The 19,157-nt window shown below is 37.6% G+C and overlaps 1 protein-coding gene across 3 annotated transcripts in view; it reads left to right on the forward strand.

The window, feature by feature from the left end:
- The window catches only part of robo4 (roundabout guidance receptor 4), a 110,293-nt gene that overhangs the window by 20,887 nt on the left and 70,249 nt on the right, over positions 1-19,157 (forward strand). For all 3 annotated transcript variants that reach the window (XM_012966984.2, XM_002937520.4, XM_004916033.4), the window contains exons 3-6: positions 11,427-11,584; positions 15,921-16,041; positions 17,103-17,241; positions 17,416-17,543. In XM_012966984.2, coding sequence (XP_012822438.2) covers positions 11,427-11,584; positions 15,921-16,041; positions 17,103-17,241; positions 17,416-17,543 — 546 coding nt within the window. The remainder of the gene's footprint in view (positions 1-11,426; positions 11,585-15,920; positions 16,042-17,102; positions 17,242-17,415; positions 17,544-19,157) is intronic.

Consider the following 19,157-nt stretch of genomic DNA (forward strand, 5'->3'; position numbering starts at 1 on the left):
ACAAACCTTTGAATCAAACACATTTTCATACTAATACATTTATGCTGTCTAGTTATTTTTTTAAGGGGCACAAATGGCAATCACACAGTGTGAAATAAAAAACCAGTTAGATTATACATCCAAATGGTTAACACAGAAAAGGCATGAAATCAATTTACATCTAATGTTTAGAATAACATTGCATCTCATTTGACCGTTTAAATATAGTTAATCCCAAGAGTTACAAGATATCATTCTCAATTTTAGACACTTGCACGTTAGTTATGTGCTAAGTCATGCATAATCTTCTGGATTTTATGGAAGCTAAAGCAGACTTTACATAAAAAATAATTTTATTACTATTAATCATATAGCTCAATAATCTAAGCCAGTGGCATAACTTATCTGGTATAGAGTATCTAACTGTATGAGAGCATGAGAAGGTATTTTTAATCTATTCGATTAAATTACTAACTATTAGGATAATACACATTAAAGATAGGGATCCCCTACTTCAGCATTTCATTGCCAGCCAGCCTGTGCATAAAAGTCATTATAAGTAGACATCAAACATGGCAAAGTTGCAGGCCTCACTGGGCCCTTAAGAACCCCACGCCACCCTGTGATAAATAGTTCTAGGAGGGGGAGGGAAAAAGGGAGGGGAGAAGGGAGTGGTAAACAATACCGTATGTATCAAAATATATATGATATCATAATATCGTCCTATGCATAAAAGAGAATATTTCAGTAAGATCTAGGGGCACATTTACTAACCCACGAACGGGCCGAATGCGTCCGATTGCGTTTTTTTCGTAATGATCGGTATTTTGTGATTTTTTTGGAAAATTGTTGCGACTTTTTTGTTACCAATACAATTTGCGCGAAAAAACCAGAGTTTTTCGTAGCCATTCCGAAAGTTGCGCAAAATCGCGATTTTTTCGTAGCGTTAAAACTTGTGCGAAACGTTTCGCCTTTTAAGTTAATGTTACGAAAAAAGGCGCGACTTTTCGCGCAAGTTTTAACGCTACGAAAAAGGCGCAACTTTTCGCGCAAGTTTTAACGCTACGAAAAAATCGCCACATTTTGTGCAACTTTCGGAATGGCTACAAAAAACTCGCGCTTTTTCGCGCAAATCGTATTGGTAACGAAAACGTCGCGATAATTTCCGAAAAGTCGTAAAGTCGCCGAAAAAATCGCAAAAAATACGAAAAAGTCGCAAAATGTTCGTTTTCCAATCGGAATATTTCCAATTCGGATTCGAATTCATGTCTTAGTAAATCAGCCCCCTAGTCTGCTTTCTGTACATAAATGCAGCAGTCATAAAGGAAACCCTGCATGAGTTTGCTAATTCACGCTAATTTTCAAGCGGAAAAAGCTTGCAATTTCTGTAATTTTTCCTGAACAGGCTTTTGTAATGAAGAAAAACTTCAGCAGCTTTTAGGTAAGGTTTCCATTATGGCTATTCAAGCCCGAATGCTCAAGCAATCATAATTCTGACCCTATATATGTTGGCGATTTATAAATAAATGTTAATAATAATAATAAATAGGTGATTGATTAAAAAAAATTGTGTTATATTACATATGGAGGTTAAGGTTTTTGCCTTCATTTATCAAAAGATCTGAACTGAAAAACACGAACGAAAAAAGATGCAAAAAAAAATGACTTTTTCATATTAACTTACACAAACCAGCATAAAAACCCCCCAAAAAACTTAATAATAAAGCAAAGAAAGATCTTCCAGTTGTAAAAGGAATATCTGCCATTGACTGTTACATGATGGTGTACTTTTGCATTTGGATTTGTCCCATAATAAATCGAGCATTAGTAAATGCCCCCCTAAATATAACTATCTTTGATTCATGTGCCGCCCTAGGCCCGGGCCAAGGGAGACATGTGAAGTTGCTTACACTCGGAGCACTGCAGTCTAGGTGTGTCCCCAGTGTTCCGCATGTAAGTCAAATGATTAGCATGTGTGCGATCCTGGGGGTGAGTGGTAAAGGCATGGCTTCTGAGTGCATGGCACAGAATTCCAGTCCTCCAAATGTGATAAGAAAAATACTCATTTTGTGCAAGAAAATATAAAATATAACTGTTACAGTCTGTATACTTAGGAGCCCAGTAACTGCCTGGAATAACCCCTTAGGCAAGCAGGAGAGCCCTGCCGACCCCGGTGTTCACCGACGCCCTTTTGGGGCCCCGGACTTTCTGCGGCGGGAGAGGCAGGGATCCTACTTACGGCCAAGGTTATTCAAACACGGTACCAAGGGTAGAGACGAAATCGGAGTCGTGGTCAGGCAAGGATCAAGGTCGAAAGTCAGGCAAAGGTCGGTGGCAGGCAGCAAGGAGCGTAGTCAAAAGTCAGGAAGGGAGTCAAAAAAACAGATAATCAGACAAAGACAGCTTAGCAAGGCACCAGGAATACAGGACCAGCTTGGGCAATGAAAACAAGCAAGGAACCGCTTTTTAAGTTTGAATTTGGCGCCAAAGTGACGTCAGCGCGTCCACTGACGTCATCGCGCAGCGCCGGGAGGACCTAAAGTTATTGCGCATGCGCGCGCCCTTTGCCATTGCGCGTTGGGACGCGCCGAAGAGAGGTGCGCGCAGGAGTGCGCTGTACCGGAGGAGCCCAGGGACCGGCGCACCTGAAGGTAGGAATGCACGCCGGTCTCCCGGTGCTCCTTACAATAACTTTACACAATAATAAATGACTCAGTTCTAATAAATTTGAAAAAAATTATTGAAAGGTGCAAACTTTCACTGTACTCTACAGGTCAGCAATAATAATCCCACAGTGGCTTGGTGCAGTGTGTATCTCCTGTAGCGATTGACACAGTGGGGCACATTTATCAAAGTACGATTGTGTCCGGATGTGAAAAATCTGTATTTTTTCTAATTTATAGAACTTTGCGTATGTTCCGCAATATTTTTGTTAATTTCCACAACTTTTTCGTGCTTTGCGTCAATTTGTGTGACAAAATCGTATTTGACGCAACGACTACAAAAGTTTTGGAATTCATTCAAGCTTCGGTATAGTGACTTTCCTTTTGCCAGGTTGGAGCTGCAGAATGCCATTGAGTCCTATGGGAGGCTTCCAAAATCATGCACTGAAGGTTCAAAGTCAGAAAATTTTTTGCACCGTTTACAATTGTTCGAATACGAAAATTTTGTAACTTTTGGATTGTACCCCGATATTTTCGTATGACCACAATACAAATTTTTACCGCAATTAACGCACATCAGAAATTATTGTTATTAATACAAATTTTTGCCAATGATACTTAAAAACATCCGAAATTCGGACTTTAATAAATGTGCCCCAGTGTGTTCCTTCTGCAGAGTCTGGCTATATTTTACATATATATATTATGCACTCAATCCCAGTGTTGCTGCTGTTGCTGCTATAAATTATATATATTGGTTAACTTTATCTCAGGTCTCCCTTACAAACTCTCAGTATTGAGCTTATGGCTCTGGCTGAATATCTTTCTACTTCCTAAACGGCACATTGGGATCTCTGTTGTCTCCCTTACAGCATCCACACACTCCGGCTTTTAGCAGGACAATCTCCAGCAGCTCCCAGCTGCCTTTTCCCTCAGATGCACTTCCTTTACGCTCCTCTTCCTCTAGAAAATTCCTCTGCACCGCATGGCCTTTTGGGATCTGTTTTCCCCTCATTTACATTATTATGTATACTGCTTTAGCCCTTATAATAACAGTGAAAATGAACAAAAACAAGACAATAAACTTATTTGCAAAGAAACCCTAGAAGGCTACAGGTTGGAATCTTTTGCTCATTTCTGATCTGAAAAAAAAGGAACATGAGTTGTGGCTTCTCTGACTTCAACAGCTGATAAGCCATGCACCCACCAGCTATAGTTGTCACCTAGCCCAGTAAAAATCTGCTTGATTTTCATGTTATGAATAGTGATGGCCGAAATGTTTGCAAATGTGCAAATTTCCGCGTTTCGCCATTGGCGGATTGTTTCGCAAAATGGATGAAATAATTTGCAGCGGAAAAATTCGGCACACGTCCAAAAATTGTCGTCTGCGTCAAAAGAATAGTCGCGGGCAACAAAAGAATAGTCGCGCAACGGAAAAATAGCCGTGGGCAACGAAAGAATAGCCGCGGGCGACAAAAGAATAGCCGCGCGTCAAAAGAATAGTCGCGCAACAAAATAATAGCCGTGGGCAACAAAAGAATAGCCGCGGACGACAAAAGAATAGCCACGCGTCAAAAGAATAGTCGCGGGCAACAAAAGAATAGCCGCGGGCGACAAAAGAATAGCCACACGACTAAAGAATAGCCACGGGTGACGAAAGAATAGTAGCGCGACGAAAGAATAGCAGCGCGACGAATGAATAGCCGAGGGCGACAATTTTTTTTTGACGTGCAATTTTTCAGCGAAATGGGACAGATTCGCTCATCACTAGTTATGAATAGGAAAGGCAGCTAAAAATATAGAGAAGGCGGCAATGTAATACTATGTGGAAATGTAATCTACTGATGCATTTGGTTGCATACACATTTGGTTGCATGCACAAATGCCCCAATAAAGCCGAAAAATCACTACCTGCGTGGCCAGAATCTTATGTGAATTTAAGGGATTCAAAAATTATGGGAGAATGTTATTGGATGATGGCAGTCAGGGGGAGAGAAGTCAAAATTGGGTAACCCACGGAAAAATAGGGGGGAATGACAGCTCTGATTTTGATACACATTTGCTTTTATTTAAGAACATGTTTAACTTGCATCATAATGAAAAATGGTTAGAGATTTCACAGAAATAGATATAAAAAAGAGACAAGTAGCTGGTTGATATAAGTTAACATTATTTAGTGAGCATGCAATGTGTTTCTAACATGTTTAAGTGACCTATTTGGCCCAAGTGTGTGCTCTAGACAAAGGAATTATTATATAACAGTGGTGTAATTGTCAGCCAGAGACACACATGCATGCTGCATTGATTCTTTTTTTCTTCATCCTTTCAGGGGAATTCAATTTTATGGCTAATAAGGAAAAACACTAGAATAACAGTTTAATTAGCAGTGCAATTAATTCCTGTCAGATATTGAGATGCTGAACCTTTAATTAACACTTCTTTAGTTGTCAGGTTTTTATCCTTTCTTTTGGCTCCCACGGGTTTTCTATTGCTCCCACTGAGGGTCAGTGTTTATAAATATTCATATGGGCAAACAAAATGGAAGACTTTTTTTTAAAAAAAATTCCAAATAACACAACAATGCATTCAGTTAGTAATGTTCTTTATAGACAGAAACAATTAAAAGTAAAATTACAAATTGCGTCCTTTTTTAACTTGCAAATGAAAGAACTAAATAATTGTAGTTTATTGATGCTTCCAGCATATTACAATAGAACAGCTGAATTAATTCCTTCCTCTTTATAGGTAAAAGATGGGAAAATGGTGCAATGGTCTGTTTTTAGCCACTGATTTTATTTCTATTAAAATGGAGACAAAGGTTATTGACCAATTGCTAATTTGTCATAATGTTAATTAATAGTGATAAGCGATTTTTTTGGCAGGCATGGATTCGCAGTGAATTTCCACATTTCAGCATTGGCAAAATGTTTTGCAAAACTTCTGTAAAATTTTGCCGCAAAAATTCACGGGCATGTAAAAAAAAAGATGCGGTTGCTCAAAATAGGCACGGTCGCAATCAAATAAAGTTGCGTGCTTTGAAGAAGACGCATGGCACCAGTGTTTTGTTGTGTGAATTTTCCGCTGAAGCAAAACGGGACACATTTGCTCATCATTATTAATTAATACAATCATATGGGCAGAGATACTATATATATGCATGAATATTGATAAGTAAATCTGTCCTGTTTGACTTCGCCAATAAATTTGTGAAACTGCTGGAAAATTTGTGAAATGCCAAAAAAAAACCGAAATGAAATGCCAATAGGTGTTTTTCCGTGGGTACTTTTTTTTACACACAGTTTTTTCTCCCTCCAACTGCATTAAAGTCAATGGGTGTTTCTTGTTTTTTCTCAATCCTTTCTCACTCCAAATGCATCAAAGAAAATGGCCATTTTCTAGCATATTTTTGGCAATTATTTTTCAGGGTGAATTTTTGCCACAGTTTTGAGAAAAAAATTGCTGATGACAAAATGTGGATTTTCTCAGTGAATCCATGACTGGCAAAAAATTTTGCTCATCACTATGCATGAAATTATAAACTGTAAGTACTGACTGTTAAGACACACTATATTTCTGCTATTTTGTCTAGCAAGGGCTCCTGAAGGTTAGGTACTTCTGGAATTTTCTTCTGATTTACATGGAAAAGAATAGGGAACATTTTGTGATGGCATAGGCGGTGATACCAGAGAGAACTAAGAACACAATAAACTAAGGGCTTAAACGGATTAAGAAAAATACTCAAATTCTTGGTTGTCCCTTGGAATTGGTTATAATGATCCATAATCTAAGTTCAGTGGGTTATAAAGAAGATGTTTATAAAACCTGCATTCCTTTGCATCCCCTTGATAATAAAGCCCCATAATATTTAAGCTAAATGTAGCTTTTATGCAGCTGCATAAACTACAATTGTAGTTAGTAACATACAAAATAGCAGCTCCCAGTTAGCATTTACAGAAAGTGAACTGTCAGTGACCCTTTCATAAAAGAACATTAATCGATAAATCTAGGGTGTTTTTCTTCATTTCAATTAGTGTGTGTGGCCTCAGGGAAAGCTGTTTTATATTGTAAGTTGACCAAATCCCTTGATCAAGCCCACTCATATCTCGCAAATACATTATCCAGTTCTCACGGCCATGGTGGCCAGACCACATTAGAGAGCTCATGTATGTCTGCAAGTGCAATTTCAATTACAATGCAGTGATTTCTCCCACAATGCAGTCAGAATTCAGCATCATTCTAGTCACAAAGGGGTGCTGCTCTTGATTCAGTTGCACTGTGCCTACCGCAATTGTGTCCAGTTCACCAAAACTACCACAAATGCTTACACATTTTGTCGCAATTGGGCAGAAGTCTGCCTGGCATCATTTCTGGTGATATCTGTGCCCAATTCTTAAGGCACAAGTGTGCACTAGACACAATGGGTACCCTTCAGGGTTCAGGGTGTCAATAGGCGCAGCAGTGCACAATTCATAATGTAGGGCAGGTAGGACTGAGCAGTGTTGAGTGCAACAATAAAGAAGTACAGAAGGAGCATATTTTGAAGCAAGTTCCTTTAATGAAAGTGGTAATATGCACAACTCACTTTACTTGCAGATATACATAAGCTATAATATGTTCCATTAACATATTTCTGCAGTGCTGCTATGACATATGAAGCTGGTCAGAAAGTACCAAAACAACCATATATCACATACAACATTATCAAGATTACTGCACTTTTATTGAACCCATTGTCAAAAACTAAAACTTAGAGAGAGCAGATGGACTGATTTTCTAGCCATAGGAACACTACTCTCAAATGTTTACAGTGCTCTAAATGAGGACATCCCAGGGACAGTTAGGACTTGTGTCATTAAATACATTCAAATATCTATATGCTGAAACCAACACATTTAAAATAATCCAGTATCAAATATTATATGTCAGATTGCATTTGCTCTGAAAATGAGGAGTAAATCAATAGTAAACCCAATAAATAGATGAATTTGAGTGGAAGATAAAATACAGGTGTACAGGTGCTTGTAGGAAAACAGATTGTGTGTGTAAGCAGATGAAACATTCAGTGAACACAAGGAAACAGGAAGGGAATTGTTTGACATGATCAGCCCCATCATTGTCTGGACATCCTGCTCCTTCTGGATTTGTTATTTGTGCTGGCCAGTTTAACTCAGGCTTCTCTTTACATACACTGCTGAGTGGGAGCTGCTCAGAGGATGCAATAATCAGTCTGTACAATTAAGAGAATACATAACTTTGTGTATGAATCTTACTTTCTGGGATATGAATAGGAGAGGGCCAGAAAAAATAGTCACAGTCTACCTAATTTTTTAGAAAAACATTTTTATTAATAGGTCATAAAGTAGCAGAATATAAAGTGTAATAAACCAGAACAATACAAAAAAACATTAAAAGGTGAACTTCCCCTTTACAAAGAGTTAAAAAAAATGGTGCTTGTTTTGCACTCCAATTTTTTTGCACTCTACAATCACAGAATTCTATGCATTCCCATTGGCTCCTGCTCTGCTTAGTGTATGGAAAAACCTCTGGGGAGGTTTCTCCCTAGGAACTTTACTCTCCCTAGAAGGAGCGAATGTACACAATTATATTACATAGTATACTATGTATTATATTAGTATATTTCATATTAGTATACAGTATATCACATAGTTGCTGTTTGTTGCTCTCTAGTACCATATATCCTTAAATGTGTTTACTTTTGATTAGTACAGTATAAATCCCTTATATAATACGGCCTTTATATAGATATGTTCTTAATCTGCTTGCAGGCTTTCTGGATGGCTATACTCTTTCATTTGCTAGCAAAGACCAAGAAAAATATGTATATTTCCATGATGTGCTTGTTATCAGTTATTTTCAGTTATTTTCCTTACAATTTGCAATCACTGCATTTTAAATCATGCCTGAGGCTGCCATAATCCAAGCTACCCATGGAACAAAAATACTGCATTTTTCTAGACTGATTTTCAAGGTATTTTTCAAACACTGTGCAATAGCTGGAGGTTTCAAGAACTTCTTTCCACCAGTGTTTAAGAATATTAACTTGGTTGTATACTATATTAAAGGCCTTGTTTATTATTCTGATACTTAACACTTGTTAAGAATGGATTGCCATTACCCCTTTCCCACCTAATCTATAAATTACTTTTGTTACATAGTTAAACTGATTGTTGTGGTAAAATCTATGTCTCAGTACAGGACTATAAGCATATAAACATAGATTGTCAAATACATTGTGGCAGCTTGTGGTACAACATTAATAAATGCATAGTCAATCACTTATCACTAGTAGTGATAAGCAAAATTTTTTGGGGCGAATTTCAGTGTTTCTCCATTAGCAGATTTTTTCAAAAATGCATCAAAATAGGCGCAGTCAAAATGGGCATGGTTGCGGTTGAATAAAAAAAGTTGCACGTGTCAAAAAGTTTTGAAAGCTTCTCAAATGTTTTGCCAAACCGAAATAGCACACATTCGCTCATCACTAATCACTAGAGCTAGATAGATGAAGACAAACTAGGCTCTGAGGCTATGTGGCTTGAACTTTTAAAGAGTGGAAAGGATGTAGAGGTTGTGTAAAGTTAGGAGTTAGGAAATACAATTAGGAGTAATGGTTAGATCTGGATGGAAGTTAAACTACCATGTCTACTTATGAACAAGATACCAGAAACATATATTCTTACAATAGTGATTGTTCTGGTCACTCTTACTGACTAACAGCATTGTATTTATTTATTATATCACTTGTCCTCCCTGTGTGTAATTTTGTATTCTGTAAGACTGTACAGCGCTGCGTACCCGTGTGGCGCTTTATAAATAAAGTTATACATACATATATACATACATACATACTCTCTAGAAGAGCTGAAATTTTCCTATTAAAATTACCAGCGGTGTCTTTCGCCTTGTATCATGTCAAAGAATAGCACTTTGAATGTGGTGTAAAGTTATGGCATCTCTTCTCATTGTACTTCTTTCTGTAGTTTATGCACATGCCTCAATAACCAGTACTGGCTGCGTACAGTTGCTTAGGAAACAGTGTAGGATAGGGTTGGCCAGAATGACAACACCTGGCTGATAAGTACAGCAGCCCTATACAAATAAACCTACACTACTCTACACTAGATATTTGGGTGTAATTATCAAGCCATGAAAGCAGGTAGTATACACTATTTGGGAAATGTATTTTAAAAGAAGAACACAAATTCACATTTTGTAGTGAAATACTCTTTATTAGACAATTATTAAGTTGCTCATTTTTACAGTCCTACTAACACTGTGTCCTGGTGCAAATTATAAAATTATCCTATCCCAGCAGGCAGGGAACATGAGCAGCCAAAGAAAGGGGGATAGGTTGATGTGTGATGGGCCCCTCCAAAGATTTTCTTTTGAAGGGGGGGGGGGGGTGCAGTGTTGTTACACCAGTGGATAACATGGCAATGTTTTTCAGGTCAGTTAACACTTTCAGGGGTTTGCAAGAACTGAATTACATTTGTGAAAAGGAAACATATTTGCACATTAATGACTTTTAATACATTCCCATCATTTATAAAATGTCCTTAATATAATGATTCTGAAATGGAATCAAGCTCTGTGCTAAATAAAAGGGATAACGTCATGAGCAACACTTTCAGAAAAATATATCTGTAAAGACGATGTTTTTTTTCATCTTGAACATTTTAGAAAAGAATTTGAATGACGCAGCAGGAAGGAAGCTTTAGTGATACATTATGAAAGGGACATAGTTAAACAAAGCATTTATATGATTCAGTACAAATGACAATGGACTTCAATTATGCTCTTATAAAGAGTATGAGATAACATGCTTCCTGGTAACCTGTGCTCTTCCTAAACATTTATAAATTATTATGCAATTTTTTTAGTTACAAAATATACTTAGAAGCCACTTTTTTGGATGTGTTTTAGCTTTGCTAGTGAAAATATTTAGCAGATGGTCCCAAACCTCTGGCTTTTAATAATGTATAGTAACTCCACATACTTCTTCAGGGAAGTCAGTCTAGTTCTTGTGTGGAGGAGACACTGGGAAACCCCTCCCAGGCATATACTGTAAATACAGCAGCCTACCAGTTCATTTAGTCTCCATACATTGTATGCAACTGTTCTCATATTCAGCATAAGGTTATAATGTGTGCGATAGCTCTAAAAGAACAGTTAATGCCCTTATGAATTAACCATACCTTGGAAAGGTTCTAGGAGCCAAAGGAAGATTGGGCAACCTTTCCAACTTTGAGCATGAGGCTTATTGGGCTTACTTGAGTAAGGTCAGAGATAGTTTTTTTTAACTTTATTTACTTCTGGGGCTGCCACACTAAAAAGGAAAGGCATATAAGCGTTAGTTTGCCCCCAAATCCATGGCTGGTCTCTTTAAAAAAAAATTTATTCAACATCACCAGCTGTATCGCTAATTAGTGATGAGCAAATCTGTCCTGTTTTGCTTCGTCGAAAAATTAGCAAATCTTTGAAAAGATTCACCAAACAGCGAAAATAACGGGCGACAAAAAAAATCTTTGCGCACATCCAATAAAAAAACAAAATTTTGCGACAGTTTGCAAAAAATCTGCCAATGCCCGCGAATTCATGTCTGGCGAATGATTTCGAAAGCTCATCACTATCGCTAATGTCTGAAAACCCACTTATTTCAGAAGGAGCAACAATAATTTTATATAATAGTCCATCTGGAAAACCTAGTATCATTATGTTAGTACACAAAATATTTAATTTTATTTTTTTAATTTTATCTCATTGTAGCTCTAAGGGATGATTTTCGTCTAAATCCATCTGATGCTGTTGTGGCCGTGGGGAAGCAACTTGAGATAGAATGTTTGCCTCCAAAAGGTCATCCTGAGCCCAATGTTACTTGGAAGAAGGATGGGATTCCAATAAACCATAATAATAGTCGATACACGGTAATTATATAGTTGCTTTTTTTTCTTTTTTTATTTAAATACACTGACTTTAGGCATCTTTAAAGTGTTATACTCTTATGGTACTTCCCGCTTTTTCCACATGAGCTGGCATGACTAAAGAATATTGTTCCAAACCCATAACTCTTGTGTATATATGTGTATATGTGTATATATGTGTATATGTGGGCATCAGCAGCACAACATTTGGTTTATCATCATAAAAAAGTTTTGACATGTATAACAAAAGTGAAACAACTGATTTCAGTTATGCAAGTCAATGAAAACACCTTTTCCTAGGCACCATATACCATTGCAATTCTTGCTATTGTTAGTGCCCATAAGAGCCCCATGCATTAAAGTCAAAAGCAAGAAAGCCCTGCACTTAATTCCAGCTACTGTAGTGGTAATTGCAGGGCTCTCTTGTGTCCCCTGGAACTCCCCAGCCTGTACATTCTAAACTGTGTGCAACCTAGGTGTGTTCATTTTGATGCCTACAGCTGCTGCCCACCTTTTCATCCTCCTATGCAGTGCTGTTGAACACAGGTAGTGTCACATAGAAAGAGAGGTGCAATACTCTGTTCTCCATTGTGCCCATTTTTTGCACTTTGTGTCATGCCCTATTTTTGTAAATGAGCCCAGATATATTTTTCAAATTGTATATTAGGCACCTGTTTAATGCTGCCAATAAAAGCAGAGAAGCCAGATCCCTTGCATTTTGAAAGTGTAAGATCTATTTCTTTTTTTTTTTTCATTAACTGAAAGTGCTGATTTGACTTTCCCTTCCTTGCTGCAAGTCTCATTTTAAGTAATATGTTCAATAATTAGAAAAATGTAAAGCATTAATCTGTTATGTGCATCTGCATTGCAGCAGAACATCTTAATTAGAGCAGTTTAGTTTGGTTTCCTGTCATTATTATTGTAGAATTTTCACAGCATCGCATCGGAAATGACAAACCTTCATGTCTTGCCTTTTAAGACAAAGGAAAAAATTTGAACACATTGTTTATATATGGAACATCATGAACTAATGTGCAAGAATTCTGACAGCCTCTGACAGCTGACTTACTCCCACCCCACAGCATTGTCTCCAGTGCTGCAACAAATGGGAAAACAGCGTTTTGCGCATACCTCCTTTTTTTTATATTGTGATTGTCATACTTATACATGTACAGACCCATCTATTGGGCAGTGCCCAAGGGCTGTATCTATACAGTGTCCAAAATGGCAGCACCACATGGGTCACATCGATGGCGAGGTGACATTAGCACACAGGTGCATGATGTCATTGCGTCGCATCTGGTGTGAGATTTCTAATTGACTGATTTCTGGCTCCTGACATTCCTGATTTGACTCCTTACTATGACTGACTGATATATACTTTATAGATATGTATATATGTACTGTACATACTTTAGTGGAAACACAATGATGTAAACCATGTTTACTCTTTATAAATGGGTGCCATGCTGCATCTATACGGTAAGCTCCAATGAAAATTTTTGTAAAAGAGCTGACCTGACTATATATATTTTATAGATAGGTACCCTGTATATATGTATATACTTTAATGGAAATAAAATGATTCATGGGACCCTGGCCACTTCCATTGCACATTGTAACACAAATATTTAAAGCTTCTCTATGTACCGGCTGTGCTTTAATTAGATGAAGTCTCACTATTAGAGAGATGGGAACCTAAAAATGTGAATCACAGGAAAATGCATTGGCTGAAAGCAGCCATGGAAACCAAGCAACATCAGTGAAAACATTTTCTGGCGGTTTTGTATTTGTTTGTCTCTGTTTTTATCTTTTACCTTTTAAGTGCTTAGAGAGGAGAATAGTATTATCTGCTGTATCTGTTTATTTTATTCTTCCAGCATGCATCTTACACAGAACTGAAATAGATCCACTTTGGGGCAGGGCTCTTCCTTTTAGGGCTCTGGCACACGGGGAGATTAGTCGCCCGCGGCAAAACTCCCTGTTCGCGGGCGACTAATCTCCCCGAGTTGCCTACCCCTGCCATCCCACCGCGATTTCCCGAAATCGCCCCGCCGCGTCTGCCATCCCGCTGGCGACTTACATGTTCGCCGGTGGGATGGGGGGGTCATGGCAACTCGGGGAGATTAGTCGTCCATGACAAGGGAGATTTGTCGCGGGCGACTAATCTCCCTGTGTGCCAGAGCCCTTAGACTGATGCCACACGTGGCGTTTTTACGCTGCATATTTTCTAATTCTCTCAGTGGCTGAAAAACGCACGATATCATCATCCATAGAAATAACATGAAAAGACTCGAAGCAAACCACACAAAGCGTAAATACGCTAGAAAACGCCTTACCATGGATTTTTCAAGCGTTTGCCGAAATACGCCAGTATTTGCACAGCAAGTTATTCCTATGTATACACAAAGGCAGCTGCCAGACCTAGCGGAAATACGCTGCGTTTTTTACTATTTCACACTATTAGCACCATAGAAACGGGATTTGCTACGTCACCAGTACTAGGCTGAAAAACGCCATTATCAGGGGCTGTGTGGCTTGTGTGGCGTTTTTAGGCTGAGAAAATATGCAGCGTAAAAATGCCACATGTGGCATCAGCCTTATAATATTAGTTACTGATTTACAGCCGGGTTGTATAAGGCAGCCACACACCTACAAGTATAGAGCATATTAAATCATGTAAAACTAGCAAAGTTTGAGTTTGATTTTGCCACATTATGACACCACTACAATCTATTAAAAACATGGATAAAAGTCATAGTGAACAGCCCTAAAAATGTTTTTTAACATTGCCTTCCCTTGATTAACCAGATTGGCTGGCTAATGTCCCTAAAGCCTGTGTGAACTACATATCCCACTTTCTACAGCTTTGCTGAAACTGCTAATTCACCACAGCTGGATCAGGCCCCCATTTTCTCATTCTTGCCCCAGCTGCTGCTTGTGAGCCACTGCACAAAGCTTCTTTCCTGTTCTAATTTTAAAAGTGATTTCCTTTTATATTTATAGATTAATATAATTAATCATTATTGGAGGCAAAACAATCCTATTGGGTTTATTTTATGTTTAAATGATTCTTTAGTAGCCTGAAGTTATGGAGATTCAAATTACGGAAAGATCCCTTATCTGAAAAAACCAAGGTCCTGAGCATTCTGAATAATAGATCCTATACCTCTACTTCTTTTTGGGAAGCTGATTATATTGTACTTAGAAATGTATCTAGTCACAAAATCCCCTTGGCAATGCATTACACATTGTGTAAATTGATGCAGCAGTAGACTGCCACAAGTGAATATTTAAAGCTTAAAAAGTCTTTGCACTCAAATTTGTTTTTCCATTAAATATAAATAATTCAAGAGCCTTCCAGTATGACTTGCTATCTAAGGACATAAGGACATATATTGTATATTCATGATTTCTTTTAGTGATTGATTTAAGGCAATACAATGTTTATAAGCACTGCCTTTTGTGTCTCTACAAAGTTAATAGTGGAAAAAACAATAATAAATCCTCTATGAATCCTCACTGGTCTTCAACAGCTATAGTTTCATGCTTTAAAACTAGAAAAGAAAACATTTTAACTTTTAAAATGTAGTATAATGTGCTGCTTGTTCCATTTCATTTGTATTCATCCCTGGGATAAGGGGATCTATGTGACCAAAACCACAAATGGCCCAAAATGTTGCCCCTAATTCAATACCTTCCTGCTATAAAGAAAGCATTCTACCTTACATGTGTTTAAATGCAAGCAGAAGTCCATGATAATTCATGTATGTCAATACTGCCATTGTATAACCTTGCCCATAATGCCAACTGACTACATGAGTAACCTGTACCATTATTGGCCATATATTTTCAGCATTCAAGCTACTATATTTTTGGGGGCGGGGGTGTAAACAAACTTAAAATGAATGAAAAAAGGCACTTGTGTTTGATTTGACAAATCTGTCATTTGTGCGTTACATATGTTTGTTACAATGGAAGCTAGAGATACACACATTTTGTGTGCAGATCCCGGCGGAACATGCAGGAAATGGTAAAAATGTTGCGTGTAAAAAAACATGATCACATGCGGCACATTTATTTGTTGATGCGCGTAATTCTATTTTACGTGTGCAACAATTTTAGATGTGTCAAAGGAAATTGTTGCGCACGTAAAAAAAAATAACATGCATTACAATCTGCCAATGGCGAAACGCAGCAATTCGAATCCATGCCTGGCAAATTATTTCACCCATCACTACTTGCACACATGTGCACAGTATGGCACTTCCTGTAGCAATGTTTGTTGGCTAAAGGTTTCACATACAATAACTCCAAATTTCAATATTATCGTTTTCAGATTTCTGCAGGCAAACTCTTTATTGGCAAAGCACTAAAGACGGATTCAGGACTATATTCCTGCTTAGCATCAAATCAAGTGGGAGAAAGAGAGAGTAGAGCTGCTAAAATCGTTGTACTGGGTAAGAGAACATGTTTATCCTGACCTTTTCTAACACATCTAGCCTTATTTATATTACTGGATTTTAATTGTTGTTTGTGAACACTGAGTGAAACTATTTCAAAGCCAAAAACCTGTGTGATGGAGCCCATAAGGAAACCTAAATCATGGTCTCATACATCTTCCCTTAATCCATTTTTTCACTAATCTGGCAACACTCTTTTTTTTATATTCTCTTATCTTACTTTTTATATCCTACCCTTTTACCCTTTTACTTTAGTGTTTCAATCCTCTGTGCGTTTTTTTTACCCAGACGCAGGAGCGAAGTGCAATTTTGGAAATGACCACCATGTTTTTTCCAACTATGCACTGTTTTTTCCCCCAGAATTCATGTGTCATTGATAGTGCAATGCGGGTACTGAATCAGACTCAATTACATTGCATCTGACTCTGTGCTGTGTCCAGTGCAACTGCATCCAAATGTATGCAACTGTGCATGCACTTTATCACAAATTTGATGCAGTTGAATATCTTAACAGTCTGCCTGGCATAATTTCTGGTCTACTTTAGCCACCAGTGTACTGTGTCTATTGACACAGAGTGCCGAAAGAACCCTGGAGCTGCCGCCTGGTCAGGAGGTGTAGGTAGCTCCAGGGCTTACTCAGAGCTGAGTGCAAATGGACTCCCTTCATATTTAGTAGAGCGCATTCACTGTCCCAGACACAGTGACAGATCTCCCTGTTTCCCATGCCCCTAAATGATAGGGGTGTGTTGATAAGAAAAAAGGATGTACTTTGTTCTAGAGGACAGTAAATTTGCTGTGCACAACCACAAAGTCCTAAATCATAGGTTTACAGGGAAGAGTATTAAAAAAAAAAGTTTTAAAAACTTTTATTATAAATTGCACTTTACTGTTGACCAATTCTTATATAAGTAAATTCCAAAGTTTCATTAAGCAGCATAATACATTTTAACCTGTACAAGTTGTGTAGATAGCGGCATGCACGTGTCATTATGGAACACTGGGCGACTTTCTTTGATTGCCTGAATGTGTGCAACTAAAATGCAATGTTTTATTCTCAGAGAAGCCCATGTTTACATATAAACCCAGTGATGTGACGGCAAAGTTTGGAAGCACCGTGCAGTTTGGTTGTGGAGCACAAGGAGACCCAAAGCCCACCTTTCACTGGAGCAAAGAAAATGGAGACCTTCCACAAGGGAGGTATGTACAGTTTATGTTGAATATGCTTTTGGATTTGAGCAACCAACTAAATCCATCATATTTAGAATCTCAGATTTGTTGATTGTGAATTTTCCTAATGGTGGTTTTGTGATATTCTCATTAATATTCACTTGTTCAATGAAAAGTAATATAAACACAATGCTGTTTAAACAGGTATGAAATTACCAATGAAAATACATTAAGAATCCGATCTGTAACCTTGTATGACTCTGGAAAATATATCTGCACTGCAGGAAATCAGCTAGAAACAGTATCTGCCAAGGCATTGCTAACTGTTCAAGGTAAGAGGCTTGGCTGGAGTATACCACTATGAAAGCTTATATTCCTTTATTATATGAAGGTAAACTATTATTTTAAAAAAACAACACTTTTTTTAATGATAGGAAGCATTGACCATTATTAAATATAAATCTGCCGAAAAATGAATATGTGAAATTCCCTCGTAGTAATGGAACTTGCATCGATTTCCTATTACATTTATCTACTCCCCCATTACTTCTGTCTGCTTTCTGTAACAAATGTTGTTCAGCATTCAGTGAACCTTATCCTACAGAAGATATTAAACAGCCAAAAAATGTAAAATCACATTTATTTATACATATATGGCAAAATTATAAATCATATATAGAAAAATTCAGTCTGGTGGGAGAACATTAGGCATCAAACAAAAAGGAGATCACTTATACAACACTTATACTTATATAACACTTATACAACATAAATAGTGATGAGCGAATCTGTCCCTGTCGAAAAATAAGCAAAACGCATTTGTCACGTGATTTTTTTGTCACCCGCGTCTTTTTTGTCACCTGTGCCTATTTTTTGTCGCCCATGTCTGTTTTTTTGTAAAAAAAAATGTCTGCCCGACTAATTTTTCTTCAGCTGATTTTCACGCAAGTTTCGCAAAACAATTTGCCAATGGCGAAATGCAGAAATTTGCTGCGAATCCATGCCTGGGCGAAAAAATTCGCTCATCGCTAACCATAAACCCTTTAGATTGGGTAAGTTTCTAAATAGGGAACATTCATATTATGTTACTCTTAAATATAGTATTCCTGGGAATTAACACATAATTAAAGAAATGGGTAACTAATGCAAATCGAATCCCTATTCATTCTGGCTCTTTAAAAGCAAATCTAAATCTTTCTTTATCGAACTCAGAATATTATTGTGTTTAACCTCTTCCTGAAACTACTCATTCTTAAAGTTTTAAGAATTGCTTAAAGGTGGGTTGTCAAGGTTCCCACACCCACAGTCCTTTTAAATAACATGAATTTTCTTTCAAGCTGAAGGATGGTCATTTTTCTAGCAGTTTCTCTTTTTTGGTGAATTCAAGTGCACTTTATATTGTAAAACACAACAGGAGGTGCATACTGAGCAAACTCGCTACTGCTCTTTTCAAGAGTGCCAGACAGACTTATTATTCAACAATAGTTCTGATCTAGTTGTGATTTACTATTGTAGTTTTGCTTGATTTGTTTGATTGATAGATCTTTCTATTCTACATGGTCTCTCTAGAGTTTTCCTGGTAATATATAGAGATAACTACCAAAATTAATGAATATGTTTTGTAACTGAGAGTTGCCATACGTGTGGAATTACTAATGAAGCAATTAACAAATAATGGTGAAAAGGTGTGTATAAAATGTTGGTCAGGCCTGTTAGCTCTATTTTGGCTACCAGGACTATAGGAGGAATGATTGTTTTTTGAAGAGTTTTCTGCAGTATCTATACTTTCAAAGATTGTTCAACTTGCTATCATTTTACAAGGATTTAGGGGATATGTCCATGGGTAACAGCCAAATGCCATGCACTGGAACAATAAACAGTACAAAAGAAGGGCGACTTTGCAATATTTGGACTTATTATTATATTATGAGGTTCCCCAATAAACA

The sequence above is a fragment of the Xenopus tropicalis genome, chromosome 7 (genome assembly GCF_000004195.4).
Source record: "Xenopus tropicalis strain Nigerian chromosome 7, UCB_Xtro_10.0, whole genome shotgun sequence".
NCBI classification, from domain to species: Eukaryota; Metazoa; Chordata; class Amphibia; order Anura; family Pipidae; genus Xenopus; species Xenopus tropicalis.